The sequence below is a fragment of the Crinia signifera genome, chromosome 2, assembly GCF_055691185.1.
Source record: "Crinia signifera chromosome 2, ASM5569118v1, whole genome shotgun sequence".
NCBI classification, from domain to species: domain Eukaryota; kingdom Metazoa; phylum Chordata; class Amphibia; order Anura; family Myobatrachidae; genus Crinia; species Crinia signifera.
Genome location: NC_139218.1, coordinates 342,238,411 through 342,264,320, shown reverse-complemented (window position 1 = coordinate 342,264,320; position 25,910 = coordinate 342,238,411). Strand labels below are relative to the sequence as shown.

Genomic DNA, 25,910 nt, shown 5'->3' with positions numbered 1-25,910 from the left:
CTTCTGAATCCTCTGCAATTGCAAGTAGTAATGATGACATAGAAGTAGTAATGATGACATAGATGATGATATGCCATCAACGTCGTCTGCCAAGGCCGATGTTATGTCAAAGTACGGGACACGTAAAATCCAAAAAGCCCCCCCAAAAAAAGTTGAGTAAAAGGAGGACCCAAAAAAATAAATTCAAATCATTGGAGGAGAAACGTAAAATTGCCAATGTGCCATTTACGACACAGAGTGGCAAAGAACGTTTAAGGCCCTGGCCTGTATTCATGACTGGTGGTTCAACTACACATGCCCATGCAAGCCCTCCTATGCCCCCCTTTAGAAATTTGAAGAGATTTCAGCTGTCATCAAAAACACAGCAAACATCTCTGCCTACTAAAGAAGACATGTTATCACAAACCCCCAAGGAGAGTCCAAGGGTGTTGGTGGTTGCGATGCCTGATGTTCCCATCCCTGTATGGGAAGAGGTGGCTCCTTCCACCATTTTCAGCACTTCTGCATATGCTGGAATGATCACCCACAGTGCAGGAGGATATTGATGTAGCTGGCACTGAGGAGGAATTTGACCAGGAGGATGCTAAGGTGGTTTGCTTAAATGAGGCACCAGGGGGGAAACAGTTGTTGTCCATGGGATGAAAAAGCCCATCGTCATGCATGGGCAGAGGACCAATAAATCCACCTCTATGGTCTGGAATTTTTTTATCCAAATCTGGACAACAAATGTATTGCCATATGTAGCTTATGTAAAGCTCCAATAAGCAGGGGTAAGGATCTTGCCCACCTGGGGGCATCATCCCTTATACGTCACCTGAAGACCCTTCATAAATCAGTGTTTAGTTCAGGAACTGTGGCTAGCAGTCCAGGGACACCTAAATCCCTTGATCCTTCTGTTGGAGTCAAGCGCCTGAAAAGCACACCATCAACTCCCTCCTTGTCAAATTCCCCTGATCAGGCTGTTGCAGAAGCAGCTGTAGAAAGTGAAGGAGGAGCTAAAGTGTTGCGATTCCGCAAAGCATGTTGCTCTTGTGGATGAAGCCCTCCATACGCTTTCCAGGATACGAGGGTGGTCAGTCTGTTAAAGTCAGAGGAATACATTTTGGCCACCATGCTCGATCCTTGGTGTAAAGCGTAAGTTGTGTCTCTGTTACCGGCGGACACAAGTCTACAAAGGTGCAAAGACCTGCTGGTCAGGAGATTGTCATCTGAAGGGGACAGTGACATGGCCCCAGCTCCTCCTTCATTTTCTCCCACACCTGTGTCTGCGAGGAAACAGCTGCGATTTCCCACACAACCTGCTGGCGGGGATGCAGGGCAGGCAGGAGGGAGTTTGGACATCTGGTCTGGACTAAAGGACTTGGCAACGATTACTGACATGTCTACTGTCGCTGCATTGGATGCTGTCACCATTGAAAAATGGTGGAGGATTACTTTGGTGACAGCATCCAAGTTGACATGTCAGACAGTCCTTACCTGTACTGGCAGGAAAAAAAGGCAGTTTGGAAGCCCCTGTACAAAATTGCCTCCAGATATTATAACAGGATCTGTGATTGTGGAGTCCAGCAGGGATAATCTGTGAGGATGAGGAAGTACAGACTGAAGGGGGTGAGGAATCAGAGGAGGAGGATGACAAGTGATGATGACATCTTGTCTCTGTAGAGCCAGTTTATACAGGGAGATATGAATTGTTTTTTTTTGTGTGGGGGCCCAAACAAACCAATCATTTCAACCACAGTTTTGTAGGCCCTGTCACTGAAATGTTTGGTTTGTCAAAGTGTGCAAGTCCTATTTCCACAACATAAGGGTGGGTGGCAGGGCCCAAGGACAATTCCATCTTGCATCACCATTCATTAATCTCACTGCTAAACGTCATTGATATGTAAGATAAGTGGACTCGTCTTTAATCACATACAACTGTTTGCGCTCAAGTAGTAATAATCACAGAGCTGACCAATCCCACTGCTGAGAGTCATTGATTGCTGCACAAATTGCCCACTGCTCCTCGGCTGGTCGTTGCCTGGTTATGTCTGGTCAGTAGGTTCCATTCCATTCTACTGCCATACATATAATATCTCTCTGGTGCAACCTTTTGCCCTAAAAACAATATTGTGAGGTGTGAGGTGTTCAGAATAGACTGGAAATGAGTGGAAATTAATGTTATTGAGGCTAATAATAGCGTAGGAGCAAAAAAAAAAAAATCTGCGATTTTAGCAGTTTTAATGCTTTATTTAAAAATCAGAACCCAAAACATTTAGGGGGTGTTTTGGCAAAACCCATTAGAACCCAAAACCTGAAGGTAATCAGAACCCAAAAAAGCAAAAAGTGGCCAGTGCACATCCCTAATAGAGATATCACTTATAGCGGTAGCCGTTACAGTACAATACTATAAAAGCTGTTCAGGTACTTGTGCAGTTTCACGGCAGCAGCTTGCGTAGTTAGCGTAGCGTCCTGTCAGAATCGGCGTAGTGTTTCAGCATAGTCAGAGGTAGCGTAGTGTTTCCATGAGCGTCCCTGTCAGAAGTAGCGTAGTGTTCACGCGGCCGCTTAGCGGTCCTGTCAGATCCAGCGTAGTGTTCCTGTGGACAGCCGCGGCCAGCATAGTCAGCGTAAGCGTAGTCAGCGTAGTCAGTCAAAAGTAGTATAGTCTTCACGCGGCTGCATAGCATCCCTGTCAGATCCAGCATTGTGTTCCCGCGGACAGCGTAGTCAGTCATCAGGTACATTGGGCCTTATTTTAGTTCACCCTTTCTGACAAAATCCTTCTTAGATGGACAAAACCATGCGCACTGCAGGGGGGCAGCTGTAAAATGTGCAGAGAGAATTAGATTTGGGTGCGTTATTTTGGTTCTGTGCAGGTTAATTATTGGCTGCTTTATTTTTACACTGCAATATAGATCTGACTTTGAAGTAAAACCGCACCCAAATCTAATTCTCTCTGCACATGTTACATCTGCCCCACCTTGTAGTGCACATGGTTTTGTCCATCTAAGAAGGATTTTGTCAGAAAGAGTGAACTAGAATAAGGTACATTGTCTCAGAGTTACAATGAGGTCAGTTATGGCTGCTGAAAAGCTTACTATTTTTAACCTGTCGCAGACGGAGGAGGAGTCTGTGGCTTTTTTACAGAGTCACAAGTTTCTCCCTGAAACCAAGACCTGTCCCAATGGCCACCCTATGCGACTAAATCTGAGGGAGCGGATGTGGCACTGCCACATTAGAAGCTGTGGCAAAAAGGTCAGCGTCAGGGCCGCACAGTGGTTCCGTGGGTTCCATCTCACCTTTGTGACGCTGATTCGATTCGTCTTTTGTTGGGCAGAGGAGCTCATCAGCATCACTTTTTGTGAGCGGCATCTGTCCATCTCCCAATAAACAACAGTGCAGTACAACAATCTAATGCGGGAGGCCTGCAACGTTGACCTAATGTTGCAGCCCCAACGATGGATTGGCGGCTCAGGCAAGATCGTCGAGGTTGATGAGAGCCTCTTCGTTCAAAGGAAAAGCCATGTCAGACATATGCTGCCCCAGCAGTGGTTGTTGGGAGGCATTTCTTGAGAGACCGGTGAGTGCTTCGTCACAGCAGTTGAAAGACGTGACAACAGCACCCAGATGGCCGCCATTGAGAAGCACATCAAACCAGGGATGACCATCTATTCCGATTGCTGGCGTGCCTACAACACAGAGCAACAGGAGCTGGCAGGGTACCACCGTGCTCGGGTGAACCACCGGTACAACTTTGTGGATCCGGAGAACATCAAGCGCCTTTGGGGATCCTGCAAGTGGTGCAACAAATGCCAAAGGGGCACTGCGCGCCATCAGCTCGACTCAGCACGAACAGTGGGATCGTCACCTTCCCAGGTCCCGCTGCTGCATGCACAATTAAGGGGCTCTGACTAGATGTCACTGGCTAGTGATGACCAGCCCCAGTGTGAAGAACGGAAGTTCTGCCCTGCTGCTGTTGTGCGCTGACTCTGGGGAGACAGAGCAGCTGCAGAGACAGAGAGATCCGGAGCTCAGCTGAGCGGAATACCCTGCGCAGAAGAATAAACTCACTGCCGGATCACTTCCCTCCTCCTCCCACCGCCGCACACCTCCCTCGCCCGCCCGCACCGCCTAGAGAACAGGCTCCCCTCCCTCCTCCTCTCACTGCTGGAGCCCAGGCATGGGATGGCCCGGTGGCTCACCTCCCTCCTTCCACTGCTGCTGGAGCCCAGCTGGCTCACCTCCCTCCTCCTCCTCCTGCCGTCGCAAGAGCCTATGCATGGACAGCATCTGAGGCTCTGCCGCCCGCAGCAAGCCCTGTTGGGGCTTCTCCGCTGCATGTCACCTCAAGAAGGGGTCTTTCAAAAGCAATGGACCCCATCAGAAAGTCCATGCTGTATCCAGGTGAGCCTTCTGGTGCATTGCACTGCCTGTCTGTTCAGCCCTGTGTCCCCGCTGTCACTGTCCCCACATGCCCCGCTGTCACTCTCCCCATTTCACCTGTTGTCACTGTGCCTGTGTCCCCCACTGTCACTGTCCCCGTGTCCCCCACTGTCACTGTGCCCGTGTCCCCCACTGTCTCTGTCCCCACATCCCCCGCTGTCACTCTCCCCGCGTCCCCCGCTGTCACTCTCCCCGCATCCCCCGCTGTCACTCTCCCCGCGTCCCCCGCTGTCACTCTCCCCGCGTCCCCCGCTGTCACTCTCCCCATGTAACCTGTTGTCTCTGTCCCCGTGTCCCCCACTGTCTCTGTCCCCACATCCCCCGCTGTTCCTCCCCGCATCCCCGCTGTCACTCTCCCCGCATCCCCCCCTGTCACTCTCCCCGTGTCCTCCGCTGTCACTCTTCCCGTGTCCCCCGCTGTCACTCTCCCCATGTAACCTGTTGTCACTGTCCCCGTGTCCCCCACTGTCTCTGTCCCCACATCCCCCGCTGTCACTCTCCCCGCATCCCCCGCTGTCACTCTCCCCGCGTCCCCCGCTGTCACTCTCCCCATGTAACCTGTTGTCTCTGTCCCCGTGTCCCCCACTGTCTCTGTCCCCACATCCCCCGCTGTCCCTCCCCGTATCCCCGCTGTCACTCTCCCCGCATCACCCGCTGTCACTCTCCCCGCGTCCCCCGCTGTCACTCTTCCCATGTCCCCCGCTGTCACTCTTCTCATGTCCCCCGCTGTCACTCTCCCATGTAACCTGTTGTCACTGTCCCCGTGTCCCCCACTGTCTCTGTCCCCACATCCCCCGCTGTCCCTCCCCGTATCCCCGCTGTCACTCTCCCCGCATCACCCGCTGTCACTCTCCCCGCATCACCCGCTGTCACTCTCCCCGCGTCCCCCGCTGTCACTCTTCCCATGTCCCCCGCTGTCACTCTTCCCATGTCCCCCGCTGTCACTCTCCCATGTAACCTGTTGTCACTGTCCCCGTGTCCCCCACTGTCTCTATACCCACATCCCCCGCTGTCACTCTACCCGCATCCCACGCTGTCACTCTCCCCGTGTCCCCCGCTGTCACTCTTCCCATGTCCCCCACTGTCACTCTTCCCGTGTCCCCCGCTGTCACTCTTCCCGTGTCCCCCACTATAACTCTTCCCGTGTCCCCCACTGTCCCTCTCCCTGCATCGCCTGCCTCACCTGACACTAACCTCATCGCACATCACTGTACCATACCTGTCCTGATGGGGGGAGGGTGGGTGGGGGACAGTGCTATCTAATCTGTCCTGATAGGAGGGAGGGGACACACAGTGCTAGCTATGCTGATGGGGAGTGGATTAGTAGGTGTAACGTAGGCATATGTCTCAACCCTTTACAGCTCCTATTCTCCCTCCACCTCTTTCCTGATCACATCTCTTACATTTGTTTCTCTACTCCCACCCCCATCTCCTATCTCGTTTTACTTATCTCCACCTGTCCCCCTCTTTGCCTATCCCCCCTGCCTTTCTCTCCCCCCTTTCCACTCTATATCACCTTTCTCCCCCTGTCTCAATCTCCCTCTCTTGATGACACCGTCTCTTTTTCCCTCTCGCTCTCCATACAGTATACCTCTCTATGGGCGGGATGTATTAATATACATCGCCGCCCTTCGACTGACATCCGCCGCGATGCTGCCGCATATGTACTAACATATGCAGCTAGCATCGGGTTGCGGTGACGGAGACCCCCACGATACCTGTGATGTGGTCTGCGGGGGTCTCCGTCACATCCCGGCGGCTGCCAGTGTCCCCCTGCATCTCCTCCTCCACCCTGCAGCCGGATGTCCTCCTGGCTGTGACACCTGCTGGGGGAGGAGGAGATCAAAGGAGGATGGGAGGGGGGGCGCGCGGACGGCGGGCGGCGACAGAAGCCCATAGGCTTCTATAGGGGCCAGGCGAAGACGGGTGATGGTAAATAGGAAAATGTGGTAAAACCCCCGTTTTACCGCATTTTCCCTTTAGTACATCCCGCCCTATCACTTCCCCCTCCACCTCACTGACTCCCCCACCTCTCTCCCACAGGACCCCTTATCATCTTCTAACACTCCCCCTCCCCTCCTCCCTCCTCCTTCCCCACTCAACTCTCCTCTTTAACTCTCTTCACTGATCTCTCTTTCCCCCATTTTCTCTCATCTCTCTACAATATTGTCTCTCTGCCGCTAGTATCTCTTTCTCATGCCAACCTGTTTCCCTATGCTTCCCCTTTCTCTCTTTCCTCACATATCTCCCTTTCTCTCTGGCAGTATTCCCTCTTTTTTTCATGAAGCCCTCACTCTTCTCTCTCTTTCACCTGACCATAAGAGGCATTGTCCTGACAATTATTGGAGGTGGGCCCTTTCAGAATTTTGCTATGGGGCCCACAGATTTCTAGTTACGCCCCTGGGGGGAGCTACATGTTCGTTGCAAGGGGGAGTTACATGCACATTGCTAGGGGGACCCTTTAAGTATCCACTATGTTCTATAAAAAAAATGTTTACAGTTCTGAGCGTTTTAAAAGTCCTTCCCTGCCTCTAAATGTCTGACAGTCCTGTTGGCTGTGTGTGGTCTGACTAGATATGAAAGCAAAATTTGGCCCCTGTTAGTCCCCGCTGCCGGGTTCTCCATGCTGCAGCCTGTAGGAATTTTTGCCAACCATTTTTTCATCCTGGCAGCATCTTGTGCCAGTCACTACTAATTGGGCATGTACAGCACTCTGGAATTGAAGTTTCCACACAGCCACGCATTGACGTCCCCCAACCACAGGCATTCCCAGAGCAAGGGGAGGTGGACCCGCCACATCCCCCGTGCGCCCTTGGAGATGTAGTTGTAGCCAGCTGCTCCCGAGTCCCCCAGCGCTGCAGCGGGTGGCTGTCCTGCCTTTTCCAGTCACCAGATTATGGGAGAATCCCGTTGCGGCCGATTCGATCCGTGTTGCAATTTTTCCGCGATTTCATGCCGATTTGCATGCTATTCCATCCTTGCACACCCCCACTATCCAAGTCAGCCCGAAGTCAGGCAAGCGGACGCGGTACGCGTCCTCCCGACCTGTTCATACCCCTACTATCCACATCGGCGTGGAGTTGATTTCATAAAGCGTGGCGAGCGCAGCAAGCCACTGAGCCCGAAGGGTGGCAAGTGCACTGCAGCGAGCCCCGCGAGGGTCCGCGGAAAACGTTCACGAAGCGTGGTGAGCAGACGCGGAATACACGTCAAGTAATCTGTGTCCCCTCACCACGCTTCGGGATTGTTTTACGTGTCCCCTCGCGGGGCTCGCCACCCCTTTTTCATCAATGAACCTGTTTAACAAAGGCGATGACAGAGTCATACATTAACATACCTCCCAACATGACCCTCTCCAGGAGTGACACAATGCTCTGCTCCTGGACTTCCCTCTTAATTTTGATTGCCATCACCTATGGGGAAACACCTTTTTTTATTATATAACCTGTTCAAAAACAGGTGATGGCAATCATACATTAAGAAGAAAGTCCAGCAGCAGAGCAATGTGTCCCTCCTTGCATGGGAAGTCCAAAAAGTTAGCAATTGCATTGTGTCCTGGAGAGGGCCATGTTCGGTCAACTCAAGTGACCACCCACTCGAACGCTGCCCTACCAGCTGGAGCGTATGACGTGACCTGGATTGAGCCACCACCTTCAACGCACGCCGCTCCCGGAAGCGGAAGTGACTTCTTCAGTGATGAGGGGCGGTCAGGCAGGAAGGTGAGCGCAGTGTATACACACGGGGGGGAGCTGGTTCATTACGCTGCAGCAACCGGCAGGCAGGGTGGGACAATCATGAGCCGGGGGTGTCAGCTATACACCGGGCTCTACACGTGACTAATGTGTGACAGCCTTTTGTCTCCCGTCTGCTGCTGGGGACCTGCAGCTTCCTCATCTAAGCTGTATGTGGACTTAAGTATGCTTCATGGGGCGATATGATCGCTGTCCACCTTTTCTGCAGTCAAGCCCGTTATTTTATGTACATATAAAGATACATATGTTCCTTAATGTAAGGTTATAGTATATATTCTAGGAAACTACGCTGTAAGTGAAGTAGTGTTATATGTTTGAGAACTATAGATGTTATGTAGTGCAGATTATGTTGCAGAGTTGTACATACGAGGTTTTCTCTGTACATCAATATCTAGTTTGTTGGGAGTGTAGTACAGACACCGGTCATTAGAGCCAAATCACAAGGTGCTGGTGCAGGTATCTTAAGTGTAATTGCTTCTTTGAAGTATTTCTCTGGAGTGACCCTATCTAGAGGGGCGATGGGGTTGTTGCCTCATTACAGCTTTGTTTGCTGACTAACTTACAAATGTGCTAATGTAATTTGTTAGTAAACTATTTAATGCATTTAGACTGATAGACACTATGGGGTCGATCCTATTAACCCCAAAGGGTGCGGATGATTAGCCGAGTGCGAATCATCACGACACCTGGCACACTTTACGGCGGGCCGAATTCGCTGGAAAGTGCTCGCACCTCCATAGGGGTGCGAGCAAATTTCAGTGAATTCTGCCCTGCGAAGGGTGCGAGTAAGAGTTAATTCGGGTGCCGTTTTTTTGCAGACTTTTTAACCTAATCTTTCTTTGTTTATATGTATGGGGTTTTTTTTGTTACATTTTGTTTTGGTATTTCCTTAACATGCGTGTCATAGTAAATTCACTTAAGTTTCTAAAAATGAAAAGCGGTCATTTTGCCCGAAGTAACTAATCAGATTATGTCAATCATTTTGTTTGATCCAATAGAGAAATTATGATTTAGATTGGTTGCTAAAGGCAACATCATTGTCCTATAAGCAGAGAGATGAAAATTAGTTGTTGTTATTTATTTTCCTCTTTTTTTTTTCTCATTGCAGCTTTCAGCTACCAGAATGCCATTTCGATGATTCATTATGTTGGTCACAGCATATTTGGTTCTCGTGGGTCTTCTGGCTCTGTGGGCAGTGTTGGAGTTCTCTGCTTGCCATTCTAAACCTACATCCACCAGCGGTGCATTAGGCAACCCGGCTTTCCGAAGTTTTCAACATGACTTTTTCAGAGCTTATTTTCCTGCTCTGGCTGCAGACTGGTTACAAGGACCCTACCTGTATAAGTTGTACCAGCACTACCACTTTCTGGAGGGACAGATTGCCATCATTTATGTGTGTGGCTTTGGGGCCAGTGTGTTGTCCGGTTTGGTGAGCGCTCCTCTGACAGGACGACTTGGTCGCAGGAAATCGTGCATACTGTTCTGCCTCCTCCTAGCTGGTTGCTACCTGTGCAAGTTGTCTCAGGACTACTTTGTTCTTTTGACTGGCCGTGTCCTGGGTGGATTTTCCAGTTCGCTGCTGTTTTCCTCCTTTGAATCTTGGTATGCTCATGAACATGCTGAACATCACGATTTCCCCACAGAATGGCTTCCTCACACTTTCTCCCAAGTTGCTGCCTGGAATGGGGGCATTGCTATTGTGGCAGGAGTAACTGCAAATGCTTGTGCGGAGTGGCTGGGTCTGGGGCCGGCTTCACCCTCTGTGCTAGCGGTGCCCTTGCTAGTCCTGTCCGTAGTTCTGGTGATACGGGAGTGGGATGAGAACCACGGACAGCGCATCAGCTTAACTCGAAGTTGTGGTGATGGACTAAGATGCCTTCTGAGGGACCGCAGAGTTTTACTGTTAGGCACAATACAGGCATTATTCGAGAGTGTCGTCTTTATTTTCATCTTCCTTTGGACTCCAGTACTGGATCCTCACAATACACCACTAGGTATTGCCTTTTCCAGCTTTATGGCAGCCAGTGCAGCAGGCTCCTCACTCTACCGTCTTGCAACTTCAAAAAAATATCATTTGCAACCAATGCATATACTGTCCCTGTCGGTACTCATGGTGTTTTTCTCCCTTTTCATGTTAACCTTTTCAACTGGCCCAGGACAGGAACGCCCAACAGAGTCCTTTCTAGCGTTCCTTCTCATTGAACTAGCTTGCGGCCTTTACTTCCCTTCAATGAGTTTTCTAAGGCATCGATTAATCCCAGAAAAAGAACAAATAGGGGTAATGAATTGGTTCCGAGTGCCCCTGAACCTTCTTGCTGGGCTGGGTCTTCTTCTCCTCCATGACAGTGACAAAAGTAGTGGCACTAGGAACATGTTTACTCTGTGTGCTGTCACTATGCTACTTGCACTGCTAAGTGTGGTCAGCCTCTTCTCTATGGTAAGGAATGACTCGGATCTACGTTTGCCTAGCTCAGAGATTGAGCCCAGCAGTTCTGAGCAGTAGATAACCCGTTTACTTAGGCACATGCTGAACTCAACAACCCAATCAAAACTGAGAAGGGTATTCAACAGATGCACTGAGGATTAATTGGCATGGGACTGCTTGCTTGATATTTCTTTATGAACATAGCACTGGCTAACATGTGTCTATGTAATTTTTACCATTCCAAATGGAAGCATGTCCTGTCAGTTTATATAAACCCGCATTTTTCACCCAAAAGCAATATTGGACATTTTTCGCCTCTGCAAGCTAGACATTTGGGTGGTGGTGTGGGTACTGGATGGTGAGACTGCAGCAGGGTAACAGGTTTTTTTACAAGATATTAAAGGCTTGTGTTAAGAACACTTATGTGCTAGTTATTGTCATCCTTGTGTGGAATATTATTGCAATCACACTGCAGTGAAGGTATTTTCTTGTTTTTATGTTAAATGTTTTTTGGGTACTTGTTTCCTAGCACGGCACCAGCGATTTTAATTGTATCCATCGTGTCCTAAAAAATCGCTTTGATCGCATTGCATGCAACCAAATCACATGCGATGCGATCGACATGATTTTTACATTGGAACCAATGTTAAATGCCCCCCAGACCCCAATTTTCATTGTATACCCACCCAATTTTCATTGTATGCCCCCCCATTGTTAACACCACCCCACGATGAACGCCAACCCGAAGCGTGGCGAGCGGTGGCGGTACGTGTCCACCGGCCTTTTCATATCCACGTTGGCGTGGAGTTGATTTTATATAGTGTAGCGAGCCACTGAGCCCGAAGCGTGGTGAGCTGATGCGCATTACTTCACAGGTATTACGCGTCCTCTCGCGGGCCTTGCTACGCTCGCCACGCTTCGGGCTCGCTGCGCTCGCCACACTATATAAAATCAACTCCACACCGACGTGGATAGTGGTGGTATGAAAAGGTCGGAGGACGCGTACCGCTGCGCTCGCCACGCTTCGGGTTGGCGTTCATCGTGGGGTGGCGTTAACAATGGGGGGGCATTTGACATACTAATTACCCATCAGGTGTTAAATCAATCCTTTGTCGCAGACAACTCGGTGCATTGTGAAATCTCCTAATACATCGGAGAGCTATCTATAAATCCGTGTACACACTGGTTGATAGTTCTAAGCGAGTTTGACTACAGTGTCAAAATCGTTTAGGATGTTTCCCTGAATTGCCCCATATGTACACAGCAGGCTATATCGATGCGTAGCCACGCTATTGCCTGGCCAAATAGACACTTCAGACAAGAATATTCTTGCTAGATGCTGCAGTGTCTATTCGGCTGCACGCATGGGGATGCTGCTGGGGATGGCTGCCGGTTTATCAAAATTACCCAGCTGCAGCCTGTGTGTACATCCCTTTAGTTCAGTATGGCTCTGTCTATTCATAGCCATTCCGTAGAGCTGCCCCTATGTGTGCTAAGGTCTGCGTACAGTGCGCTCATTAGCAGCAAGCAAAACCAGTACATGTTCTAGCTGAGTTAATTTTTGTTCTATGATCTTCAAAAACAATAGACTACATGTATACATCCCAGATGATGAAGAGGCTGGCCAACTGCAAAAGATGTTTAGAGCGTATAGAGCTAATCCTAGATTATTAACACCTCATCCCAGTATATATCAGGGCTTGTTCTCACCCAGAAGGCTGGGTACACCTGAAAGATCTGTCTGTAGCATTGACGACGCATTAGTTAGGCAAGCTATACACACTGGCTGTTCAATTTGTTGGGCCAGACATTACAACTGGGCGGAAATTGGATATGTCGGTAGTTCTTGCAGCCAGTCAGGCGTTCTGAAGGTCATCCATAGACACAAGCAGATGCACGGATATTGTTCGCAGATGTAACAAACAAAGCCGACTGATGTACCCAGCTTAAGGGTGTTTATGAAAGTTGAAGACTGACTGAAGGCTCATTGATACAATCTAGTTTTTCTATTTAAAGAAAACTGTACATAATTTTGCTAAATTCGTTTTCACATATTGCTTTGTGTACTATGTATATGTAGTGACTAAAACAAAAGCCTTTTGCATTCCTCTTTGCCTGGGAGTTTGCAAAATGGTGTATGTTCTAATGTCTCTGCTTCCAATCTCGGCCCACGGATCTCTGCCCTGCCACATGCTCCATTATGGTCACTCCCTGGTCTCCTATGTAAGGTGACATAGACATGCCTAGTGACCACTCTGAGGCAAAGGTATTGTATATAGGAAGCAGCACAGAAGGAAATATGAAGCTGGGTTATCAAAATGATCATTATACTTTTTTTTTATAAGAAGTAACTGATGTATAACTCACATAAATAACCTCCTAACATGGGCAGTATATATGGCATGCAGGTTCTTAAGGTGCATATGTTTTAAGGCTAGAGCACCTTTAAGTAACCATTCCAAGATTAACTTTTAGAACAGACAAGTGAATGTGTTGCACATAGCAGCCAATCAGATTGTAGCTTTCATTTTATAGAATGTTCTATGTAAATTATGACTATAATCGGTTTGCTCTTTGCAGCAAATCAACTTTCTTTATAGACATTTTGGGGGGTATTCAATCGCTGGCGAGCATCTCCCATCGGGGAGATGCCCGTCGGGCCCTATTCAATGCTGTCTTACCCTGCTCAATGCTGTCGGGGATCTCGGCAGAACGAGCCCGACATCACAAGCTGTCGGGCTCGTTCTGCCGAGAATGGCCGGGAAGTGATGAGCTGCCCGCTGCAGCTCGCCTCTTCCCGGCCGCAACTCACGGCCACATCCCCTTCTCGTCCCGCTGCAGGTGGGACATTGAATCCCGCCTGCGTGTTCTTGGTCGAGCGGACCGAGAACGGGACTAGGTCACTGCGGTCAAGCAAGCTCGACTGCCGTGACCATCACATTGAAAACCCCCCCTTTTAGGTAAAAGTTTACTCTTGCTTAAGTAAATGTTCCCAGGTATGACATTAGTATTAGATAGACATAAACTTTAGTACATAAATACTGGACCAAAAGCCCCCAGAAAAAATAGGTACTGGTGTGTCCATTTCCACCTATACCAAGTTGTGCCAAATGGTCCTGTTTGCGATTAAGATCTACAATGAGTCCTGTCCCACCGTTTTATACAGCATTTGTTTCTTTTCACTAATGCAGCAAAAGCAGGTATTTAAAATAAAATGTTTTACCCTAGCCCAAACACATAACGCTACTTTATTTTCCAAACTCCAGAGAGCAGCTTGAGGATGTAACATGCCTATGGCTTGTTAACACAAGAGAATAATTGTATTTTTATTTATTATGGTACACATAATTCTGCAGCACTTCATGGAGAATATTTAAACATTCACATCAGTCCCTGCCCTAGTGGAGCGTACAATCTATATTCCCTACCACGTGTACACGCACACATTCACTCTTTGGTTAATTTTTGTTGGGAGCCAGTTAACCTACCGGTATATTTTTGGATTGTGGGAGAAAACTGGAGTACCCGAAGGAAACCCATGCAAGCACAGGGAGCATATGCAAACTCCACACAGTTAGGGCCATGGTGGGAATCGAACCCATGTCCTCGGTGCTGTGAGGCAGTAATGCTAATCATTATACCTTCTGTATTGTCTGTAAATGTATTCTGGGCACACACTCAACAATGTGTCCCCAACATGACCAGGGCAATGCATACATATGCCAAATCTGGCACATTGCGGCATGGCATCGTTTGCCATATCTCCAGTATAAGTTGCATATATATAGTCAACGGGGAATGTCGCTAGTGACCCGCTGGAGCACTCATTTCTAATGAAGTAGGATGTACATACTGGACTGTTAAAAATGTCATAAAAAATGGTCGTTATTGAAAAATTGATTTAAAATATGGTCTAGTTGTGTACCTGGCATTAGTCAGCAGTTGGTCTGGAATTGAAGTATTTTAGACGGCATATCCATGTATAGTACTAAAATTGTCTCCTACTAAAAACTGCTAGGTAACACTGTATTAATGCGTTTATGCTATTTTGTGCAGTTCTCATCATTGTTTATGTGGAACCACACCTCGGGTGGGGCCCCTGCGAGGCATGGCTGGAGCAAAAACATTTATTGATGTCATTGGTCTGTAATGTAGTTCTGACTGCATGTCACTGTATGGTGCTCCGTCTGCACTGCAGGCTATTTTCTATATATTTACTTAGCAATTTTCAAATCAAGAGCTTTGTATACAAGTCACTAGTCCGAGTACAATACCCAACTGTGTGTGTGTGAGTAGTGAGATCATGACGTTCATATCCTAATGAACACTGACATGTCAGACCTGGTCTCGCTGTGAAACACAGATCTTATTCTCAGTGTGCCAGGTGTGAAGTGCTCAGAACAAGGAGAGTGACTCTTATTAATCAACACCCTAAAGCAGAACTTTATTCATAACTATAGTGAATGGATGTGTGATATGTGCAGGATAACTGTAGCCCATTCATGTTGTGTAGTTAGAACCTGACCCATGCAGCCAGGTTCATTGTGGATGGAGAGGAGAGGAGTTGCATTATCCCATTAGGTCTGGGCTCGCTATAATGACCAGTGTATGCAACCATGGGGGTCATTCTGATTGGCTTGCTAAGCAGCAAAAGTTTGCTGCTTAGCGAGCCTTCTAATGCGCCCACTGGGTGTGCGAATGTCTACCCACTGGGCGAATGTGTGCGAATGTCTGCCCCCTGCCGTGCTCCGAACATCCCCATCACTTTGCCAATAGAGGTGTTGCATAAACATCCGCTCGCAGGGTAGCGTGCGGGGCCAATCGATCTATTCCTACTCTGCTCGCACATATAAGTCAGTCTGTGCCATCAGTCAGCTCCCTGTTATCTTCAACCTCTTTGTCAACAGTTGGTAAAGTAAGAACAAGCCGGCGGGGAAAAGAAAACATGAAAAACTCACGTTGAAGGTGTCAAAGGTCTACCTTTTTAAATGTCAACATTTTGCTCCTATCGCATGTTGTCATTTTTAAGCAAGTGACTTTTATACCTATTGTATGCCGACCTTTTGGGGGTAGACCTACTGACTATCTATGTAGACAGTGTACATCTACCAACCGGAACCATTGGCTGTGTACAAGTAGCACAACATGCTCTACTATATGTTGTACTCTGTCAATCGTCCGGTAGTTTTTATGCTGCAACGCTTATTGCTAGTCTGCCGTTTCCTGGTTAGCACAGGAGCGAGGCCCAATGGTTATCCCGGCTGCTGTATCTACATGAAGTACAATTCTAGAGCTAACAGGTGATGGTGTTAAACAAGGCGTGATGTTTGCATGTTTGAGTTTCATATCCTGGAAAGTGGTTGTTCTTGGGATGAGCTAACTCCTTTTTTTTTTTTTCCTTGAACTTGTTTTACTTATTAAACCATAAACACACATGATTAATAAATGAGGAATTGGGCAAAGATCATGAAGATCTCAAAGCATAATTGTTTAACCCAGGGGTTCCCAAACTTTTTTGAATCACAGCGCCCTAGAGCATCAAAATGTTTTCAAGGCACCCCTAGGCCAAATGCTTCTTATTGAGAAATTCAGGAAAAAATATAAAAGTAAGTGCATTGTGTGTATATGTCACAGTTATGTGGTGAGGGGCAGGATTTGCTCCTGTTTGTCCCACATATGTTATGGTTGGCAGCCACCAGCACTGGTTTTGCCTCTTACATTGCACATAACTAATATGAATTGATCCTGATCCACCAACCGAAGGCACCTCTGTAAGTGTCCAGAGGCACACAGTGTGGGAACCACTGGTTTAACCCTTTCACAGCTGATGTTTTTATTTCATCCCAGTGCTAACGTAAATTTTTCAGTGGTGCAAGTCACGATGGCTTTAAGCGCTGCCTAGCAAGCTAACCTCAATCACCCCCATTGTCTCAGAGAGAGAGAGAGAGAGAATATGCAAAAAAAATAAAGATGAATGTGATAAACAAGGTCCTGTGTTTCCACACATTGTACCGGTATAAGTTCTGCTTACTTTTTCAAGTATACATAAAAAATACCTTGAAAATGTTAGTACTCTTCTTGTTTCCTTTCATTTTCTTCTGGCTTTAACCTTGTTTCCTCTATAACAACCCCATTTTACATCCACCTACAAGACTTCTGCTAGTCAGCTATGGGATTGCCTGCTGTATCTGCCTCTTCCCTGGCCGGAAATCTTTAAGTCAGGCATGTCTAAACTATGGTTCTCAAGCTGTTCTGAAACTACAGGTCCTATCATGCCTTGCCACAGTTTTGCTATTAGGGAGTGCTAAAACTATGGCAAGGCATGCTGGGATGTGTAGTTTCACAACAGCTGGAGCGCCACAGTTTGAACATGCCTGTTTGAAGTGTTCTCTAAAAACAACTTCACAACTCTGCTCCAACTCCTTCTACTTTTATTGATTCTCCATTACTGCTGTCTTCCCACTCTGAGTCTGAACCAAATATTTAACTCATCCACTAGTCCGCTCTCGCTTGCCCAAGGCTTTCTTATGTTTTCATATCTGCATTAAATATGTTTACCTAATACAGTATGTACACATCTGTCTGCTCAGTTTTTGCACTGCGGCGTAGAGTGGTCCCTTACACATCATCATATATTTTTGATTAGAATGTCTAATAAACATAAAGGCAAAATGTTTACCATGTCTATATTCAAAATTGTCAGATTGTCAACATTATGGTGAGACTGCCGTTTGGAAGGATTCAGGTCTTGGCACTACAAGGGTGGTTAGGGCCAGTGCACCTACTGTAGTTTTGCTCTGTCGGTTGAATCCATCGGGACTGACAGTCACATGACCGCCAAGGCACTGCTGGATCTGTTGTAGCCAGCGGGGAAGGAATGTCAACTTTCTATCATGTCAACATTTCATCACTATTGACTTTGTGACCATATTAACATTATGAATGGTTTTATCTGATCGTATCCAACTGAAAAGACTGTATGGTTACATTATGATATGTAATAGGGACATGTGTAGGACATTTACCTACATTCAAATACATGACCTGTACTCCCGAGAGTCCCAGGAGTTTTTAATCCAGAAGAAACGGTTTACTGTAATGTTTTTTTTTTCTCTGGCATATATTATCTAATAATTATACAGTATTAATATCCAAATATGTGCAATACGTCTGGTATATCCGCCAATAAAGCAAATCACAAGTTACCACCTTCATAAACATGCAATTAGAAGGTATTCATAATGCAAAACATTTTTGTACTAGAGCTAATTGAACCTTTGTTATTCAACCGTTCTTCCTCCTTATTTCATCAATTGGGTGGAGGGTTTCCTTGTAAGGCCCCATACACGATGCAACATCTCCGAGGGGAGAAGTTGCATGCGTTGCCCCTTGATTCGCCTGGTAGCTTCCCGGCGGTCCTTTTGCATATGAAATATCTTATGCAATCTTATTCCCAGCTGATGAGAGGCTGTCAGAGGTGGAGGTTGGACATGCAGCAGGTCCGATGTCCAATTTTGATCCAAAGCGCACAGAACTGTGCATCAGATCAGGCGTCAATTTCTCGCCCCAATCCGTCGGAATCGGGTGAAAAGTGGCCAAATCGCACTAGTGTATGGCCAGTTTAATAAGGATTAGTCGGATGTGTTCTAATAAATCATACCACAAAATACCACTTTCTATCTTTTCACTGTCAAGCTTAGTACTGCAATACCCAACAGAAAGAACCAGCAATAGTGCAACATCTTGTATTTATGGGATGCAGTTAAAATCACCGGCGGTCGGGATCCCGGCGTTCAGAATCCCGACCGCCGAAATGCCGACACATTCTCCCTCCTGGGGTGTCCACGACACCCCTGGAGGGAGAATAAATTAGTGTGCCGAGCGTAGCGAGGCACCGGGCCCGCTGCGTGGCGAGCGCAGCGAGCCCGCAAGGGGGGGGCGATCCACGTCCCCCCCTTGTCGGCATTTCGGCTGTCGGGATTTCGGCGTCGGGATTCTGAACGCCGGGATCCCGACCGCCGGGATTCAATACTGAATCCTGTATTTATACAATACTCAACGCACCACTGACAAACACCTAGTTATGGCTCAGTTACCATACTTCCCAACTGTCCCGATTCTCTCAGGAACGCTCCATTTTTCTTGTGACGGTCCCGTGCCCCACCTGGGGCTGGTAGTGTCCGGCGGTGAGAGGGGAGTCCCCCCTGCCCGGCACTGCTCTGCTGAGCAGAGCAGCGGTGAATAGACACTGCGCATGCGCACGTCGTCTGTTCTCAAGACAGAGGGGCTCTGAGCATGGCCAGCAGCTCACGGAGCATTGGCCATGCCCCCATAGTGACAAAATGGGGCGTGGTCTTGCTTGAATGACATAATTTGTAGGCCATTCCCCCTGGTTGCTAGGTTATGCCCCTAAATTTTGGGCGTGCACCACTGGTGTGTGCACAAGGGTCCCTCCGCTGGAATTATGAAAGTTGGGAGGTGTGTGATACTAACACGTGTTCACTTTCAGGATTCTCCCATCAACTTGTAAACCACTGTGTAGGCTATGAACTTTCAGAGGAACATGTGTATGCCCCTGCAGAGGAAGAGGGGGGCACATCATCATAACTTCTAAGTGTGTGTATCATCGCTGTGCCTCACCATCATCCATGTGAGTAGCCTGGCCATGCCCACTTCCCTCTACCACCAAGTGACAGTATACAAGGCATGCATGCTGTGGAACGACATTTGTCAACATGTCCTGCTGTTACGGCATGCTACAACTGGTAGGGCCTGCTGAGATGTGTAGTTACATCACAGCTGGAGTGCCACAGGGTGTCTACCCTTAATATAATGGCTATGGTTGCTGCTGTATTTGATTAATCGAACACAAAGCTGTGAATATTCTTAATGTAATGACCGTTTTTGCCATCAAAGTATCGTTCAGCTTCCACAATTAAAAAATATGTACATTATTAATTGATGATGGAAAGTAATGTTTGTTCTCCCAATTAGTGTAATTTAAATATTTAGTATTTCTGCCACAGTATTTAAGATCCTATGAATAAAGCCACACAATGGAGTGAAATGCTTGCTGAGCGTTTCTTGCACTATGCTTGAGTCCAGCATAAAACATGTTTGATCTGGATCAGTTAATGAAAGAACATCTGCATTGCATTGCAGTGCCAGTATTTGTCTAAAAGTTCTATGTCTCCATTAAGATTGGAAGAAATGATTTAAAGCTCTGGATTCTTTCCCAGCCCTGGCAAAACAGCTATTGTCTCTTTCACAGGACGAGGGGAGTGTAACCTACTCAAAGACATCCTGATGGTTTTGTAAGAGGATAGGGGCCAGATCCTCCATGGAATGTACATACCAGTCCATTGGCAGCCCACCAATACCAGGAGTCTAACCACTAGGAAGCGATTTAATAACAGTCATAACATATGCCAAAGTAATTGGATTAAACAGAACATTACTTGACTGTTTTCCAGGTTAAGGAAAGTGGAATTTGAGGTATACCGGTTCTAATTGTAGTGAATGGATGAATGAATGCTGGAACACTCATAACCTAGAATAAGACCACTGCATACATGAAAAAGCAATACGTACTGTATTTCAGAGTTGCCTAGTAATTTACTACTTTCCTTCCTGTGATGAAAGTGGACTGCCTCTAGGCTGCCAAACATTCCAGAAAAGCACTATGTCTAAATGATTCTAGTATAATAGTTGTGATAAGTTATCATAGATGTCATCAATATTTTAAAATAAATAGCTAAATGTATGAAAGTTCTCACAAGCAAGTTCCCAGCCTCTTCTCTCTTTGGCAATCTCTATGCCACCATTATCTTAGTCTCCACATCCCCTGAAGCAATTTAATACACTTTACCTATCCTTGGGTAAAGGTAGAGGCATCACAAGGGGTTGCTGGCCATGCGGGATACCAGAAGGCCATCTCCTACATTGGGCAGGAGCCAGGTGCTGCAGTGTGACATTATCCTGCAGCTCCAGTTCCTGTCATTGAAAAGGAGTCAGCAGTAGGGAGGACATTTTGGCACCTAAAATCTCAGAGATTTATATTCCAGGATTGGAACTTCCTATACCGTGATTCTGGGATTAGCCTGCGCATACGCAATCTAATGCAGAACAGCATCTGTGACACAGAAAGCTGTGCTCAGGCTCCTTGGGACCTGCTAGGCCCTAGGCAGGAGCTTAGGTTGCCTTGTGGGAAATCCATGTCTGGGACTACTGTAATCTCCTATCTGGCATTCCTTGAAAATATGTCTCTCTCCACTCCTATCTATACTCAGTGTTGAAGCCCAGCTCATCTATCTCACCGAGGGCCTTATTTTGGTTCATTCTTTCTGATAAAATCCTTCTTAGATGGACAAAACCATGTGCACTGCAGGGGGGGGCAGATGTAACATGTGCAGAGAGAATTAGATTTGGGTGAGTAATTTTGTTTCTGTGCAGGGAAAATACTGACTGCTTTATTTTTACACTGCAATATAGATCTCACTTTGAAGTAAAACCCCACCCAAATCTAATTCTCTCTGCACAAGTAACACCTGCCCCACCTGCAGTGCACATGGTTTTGCCCATCTAAGAAGGATTTTGTCAGAAAGAATGAACCAAAATAAGGCCCCAAATGAGCTACATTCACCTCCCATCTCCTACAAGACCTTTATTGGCTCCCCTTCCCTTTCAGAATGCAATTCAAGTTCCCCATACTTACAAAGCCCTCCATCTAGTGAATGTGCTTCTCTCTATCTATCTATCTATGTTTAGGTCACAATTTATGCATATGTAAGTGCTAAAAAAGATGCTTATGCTTGTGCTGGTTCAGTGGTGAGTGTTCAATGCAGCAATCTGGGTGGTTGCATATAGCTCTAACATATGAAGTGTAGACTGAGGATTGAAAGGGAAGCATCACTGTGGAGGACAGGACTGGAACCAATAGTGCAGAAGACATACTGTAGGTGTTGGCCTAGATAGAATGTGTTACAATAGGTAAGCCAAGTTGGGACTGGCTATGCTGAACTAATAAGGCGGTGCACTGCCCAGTGGATGCAATTGGCGGGGGAAGATGCCGGGTAGAATGCTGGGACCCATTTACAAAAGCAGTGCAACCACGCTTGGAGGTCATAGGAACTCTGAGTCACTCACCACACAGGTACCAGGAAGCCTCCTATCTGGAACTAAGAGCGCCTTTTATTTTTTAGTTTGGTACAAAGTGTTCAATGCACCATACATGGAATATTCATAGTAAAGGAGTGACATATAAGTGCAACTGGTGTGGCTTTGCATGAAGTTCCACCCCCAGTTACATAACTCTGGGGGTGTTCCCACCATCCCCAGAGATGCTGAGCTGCCTCCGAAGACATTTTCTGTCCTGTTGACTAGGGATGCCAATCCCAAGGCATTTTTTAAATCAAGATATTTTGGATTTAAACAAAATGCTCAATCCTGTAAAGAAATGCCGGGCCTTCTAAAACGTTCCCAGAGGAGCATTGTGCGACTACCTCTTGACTACATGACATCACATTGTGCACTCTCAGTTACTGTGTTTCCATCTTCCATCCCAAGCTGTATGTGAGTTTTGTTAAATAAATCTGGTAAAATTTTACTGAAAGAGGACTCTTGTCTTCCATGCATATATACTATATCTATGGTGAGAGGATAATCTGGAAGAATTTTAATACCAAGTGAAAGATACCTTTACATACCCGTATCAGTCAGTTCACTAGTGAGTATGGTATGCATTTACTATTGAACATCTGACCTAACACATGGTGAACCTTAGATGTTTGAAAAGAAACCTTTACATACACACCTCTAAATCTGATAGTGTGAGTGAGGGTACGAATCGTGGTATCCACCCCCTTATGCTCTTAAATTCTGCATTAAAAGTCAGATAGTCTACATATTGTACCTTTCTAATTTTTCATATATATACCGTCCAATGAGAGCTCTACGGACGAGACCAACATCGTTTGGAACTTCCTAAAGATACCCTTATATATATTTATACTGGTCAGTTTATCAGTGCAGTGACTATAGTATGCATTCACTTTTAAACACATGACTGCACGTGTGGTGAACCCTGAATGCCTATAAAGAAACCTTTACACACACGTCTCTTCATCTACCAGCATGAGTGAGGTTACGCATTATGGTTCCCATTCCCATGTGTCTTTTAAATTTTCTGAAATTTTCTAAGATCTAGATGGTCTACATATTGCTATCTTTATTCTTTTTTATATAACATCTAAATGAGAGCACCGACACGTGTGTGTATTCGACTCTGCATCGCCCCTGTTCCATTTCCTTTGAGAAGTTGCAGGTAGTGTCATAAGTTCACAGCTCCAGAATTGGGGTCAGTCCTCCTGTCTGCATCAGGGCGGTGTATCCTGTTTAGCCTATTGGAGAGAGTTGGTATTCAGTTGGTTTAGTCCAGCTTGTATCCAGTCTGGCTACTGTGGTTCAGTACAGTTTGTATCTATCCTGGCAATTTGGTTTTTAAACTATCTGCTCAATCACATTTTAGTTGCTTCTGTCTTAATCCCGCTGACCCAGACATAGGCCTGCGACATGCACGCCATGCGCAGCTAAGACCAAAGCCTTTTGTGGGATTCTCTGGTGAAGACCACTGGCATGTAAGACTCTAGGCCTCTGTTCTGGTTGTCTGTCAACCACCTGACTAGGACAGAATCTCAGATCATGCAAAGGTCTTAGATAAAGCCAGTTTTATTCATCGTTCCTTCAACAACACAGGAACATAGTGCAAATCCAGAATCACAACAAATCACCCGTGTGACATGTAGTTGGAGAGAATGTTTGGATCAAGGGTAGGTTTTTAAGAATTGGGGAGATGAGTGCATGCTTAAAGACAGAGGAGAAAGTCCTTGATGAGATGGAGAGATTGATGAGGTGGGCTGGATGGGAACAGGGAGCAGAGAGGTAGCATTGGAGGCAAGACTGGATAGGGTCATGGGGGGGGGGGGGTGGGTGGATGAGGGCCATGACCTCCTTACCAAATACATGGAAGAAAGGAGGTGGTTGGTTGCAGGAGCTCTACTGGGATGTGAAGTCTTTATGTATGGGTTGGTGAGTTGACAGTGGCAAAGATGTGCCAGAAGTTCAAAGACTGGTAGGAGACAAGATTCTAGAAATACGACTGTTTAGTGAGGCAAAAGGCAGCACTGAAGGATGAGAACATAAGTTTTAAATGAAGAAAGCCTTAGAGTCTGATATTCTCCACTGTTTCTCTGAAGTATGTGAGCATGTGTGCAGATATCTGGTGCCTTTGATGTGCCAGGGTTGAGGTATTAATCAGCATCGCTTGCCACAGGTTACTATTCCCCCTCCAAGAAGACGTGGACCCAGTGCATAATGGAATGGTCCTCACGGTGAAGAGGATCTAGCTTAGGGTTACCACTTGTCCATGATTAAATAAGCCGGGTGTCCGGAGTCTGGACGGGTAGCGTTCCCAGTCTATAAAATGTCCAGGAACAGGGCACAGCAGAGTCCGCAGCCGCGCATACCTAGTTCCCTCCTTTGCAGAGAGTCCGATGTGCTGCGCATGTCACCACCCGGCATCGCTGAAGTGGTGAATTGATGCGGCTCGATGCTGATCCTGAGACCCTGTCACTGTGCATGCTGTGTGCTGCCAGGAGACAAGCAGGCCTCCTAATCCCTGTTCAGGCTGTCTGCTTTCCACCACAGGGTAGCCTGGCTGCTGACACCAGGCTAGCTGCCAGGCTTCCCCAGTATCCTGAGCCCTAGGCTCCGCCACCCCTGTTCACTGCTCCAGCCCTGTGTGGGCCTGTGGATGGTTGTGGCTCTGCTCCTTTCAGCTGAGGAGCCCCTGCCCTAGCAGGGCCCTCATACTTTTCCACAAGGCAGGTTGACACCAGACCAGGCTGGCTGTTCCAGACCCCAGTCCCAGTGTCCTGACTTCAGACTGAGCCTCCACTGCCTGCCACTGTCCCTCTTTGCAGTGCTCCAGCACTGTGTGGGCCACCTGTGGCTGCTCAACTGCCTTAGCAGACACTAGGCTCCACTCCTGCCCTGAACTGAACCCTCTTTGCTTTGCTCCTGCCCTGACTGAGTGGGGCTGACTCTGAGCCTAAAGAGCCCTCCGATGTCGTGTCCTGCAGCTGCTGCTCTGAATGAGTCCTGACTGGCTCTGAGCCCTCCACTACGAGCATGTAATCCCCCATTGCACTGAGCATGAAGGCCCTGGCATCGAGCATGCAGCCCCTAGCAATTAACATGTAGGTAAGCAGTACTTATGTGGCATAATATGTAATAGCCATTACGATGTGTGGTATAAAATGTAATGGGCATGACGGGGTGTGGCATAATGTGTAATGGGCATGATGGTGTGAGGCATAATGTGTAATGGGCATGACGGTGTGTGGCATAATGTGTAATGGGAATCATGGTGTGTGGCATAATGTGCATCACGGTGTGTAGCATATGTAATGAGCATCACGGTGTGAGGCATAAGGTGTAATGGGCATCATGGCGTGAGGCATAATGTGTAATGGGCATCATGGTTTTAGGCATAATGTGTAATGGGCATCACGGTGGGAGGCATAATGTGTAATGTTTATGGTGTGAGGCATAATGTATAATGGGCATCATGGTGTGAGGCATAATGTGTAATGGGCATTACGGTGTGTGGCATAATTTGTAATGGGCATCATGGTGTGTGGTGTAATGGGCATTACGGTGTGACGTAACGTGTAAATGGCATTACGGTGTGAAAATCAAGAATACAATGAAAGCAAAGGTTAAAAAAAACATGATAAGGCCAGTCAAGGGGTGGGGCTGGGGTCGAGTCAATTGGTGGGATGTGGGTGGGTCCGGGAATCTCTCAATTTTTTGTGAAGAACCTAGCCTAGGTAGCTAGTGGTAGATTTATTAAGCTCAGTGAAGTGATAAAGTGTCTGGTTTTTATCACCGGCCAATCAGCTCCTACCTGTCATTTTACAAACCAAGCCTGTAACTTTACACTTAGGAGCTGATTGGCAAGACACTTTATCACTTCACCAAGCTTAATAAATCTGCCCCCTTGTTACCTAGGTAACTTCTAGCCCCAAAAAAACTTCACACAAACAGGCTAAAGTATTTGTCTGGATCCTATGTGAAAAAGAATTGTTCATATAAAAATAAAATAATTTTATTAAGAATGTGAATTCTCTAGGAACACCCATAACTAATACAACTCCCGACCAGAGTGCGGCGCTACAGTCTATTCCAAACCAACCAATCAGTCAACATCAACAACCGAGGGCCCGAGCGCTAAAACTACAACTCCCGGC

At 47.0% G+C, this 25,910-nt stretch overlaps 1 protein-coding gene across 4 annotated transcripts; it reads left to right on the top strand.

The window, feature by feature from the left end:
- Window positions 1–8,033: 8,033 nt before the first annotated feature.
- On the top strand, window positions 8,034–11,021 carry SLC61A1 (solute carrier family 61 member 1). 4 transcript variants are annotated; one of them, XM_083169598.1, is made up of 2 exons: window positions 8,034–8,144; window positions 9,286–11,021. In XM_083169598.1, the coding sequence occupies exon 2, from the start codon at window positions 9,322–9,324 to the stop codon at window positions 10,678–10,680; it is 1,359 nt and encodes a 452-aa protein (XP_083025724.1). In that variant the 5' UTR covers window positions 8,034–8,144; window positions 9,286–9,321; the 3' UTR covers window positions 10,681–11,021. The 4 variants fall into 4 exon arrangements, with proteins under 4 accessions (XP_083025724.1, XP_083025725.1, XP_083025727.1 ...); XM_083169599.1 differs by lacking the exon at window positions 8,034–8,144 and adding an exon at window positions 8,164–8,326; XM_083169601.1 differs by lacking the exon at window positions 8,034–8,144 and adding an exon at window positions 8,164–8,340.
- The last annotated feature ends 14,889 nt before the right edge of the window (window positions 11,022–25,910 follow it).

Coding starts and splice junctions, on each gene's coding strand:
- SLC61A1 (XM_083169598.1), top strand. CDS start 9,322: ATGTTGGTCACAGCATATTTGGTTCTCGTGGGTCTTCTGGCTCTGTGG.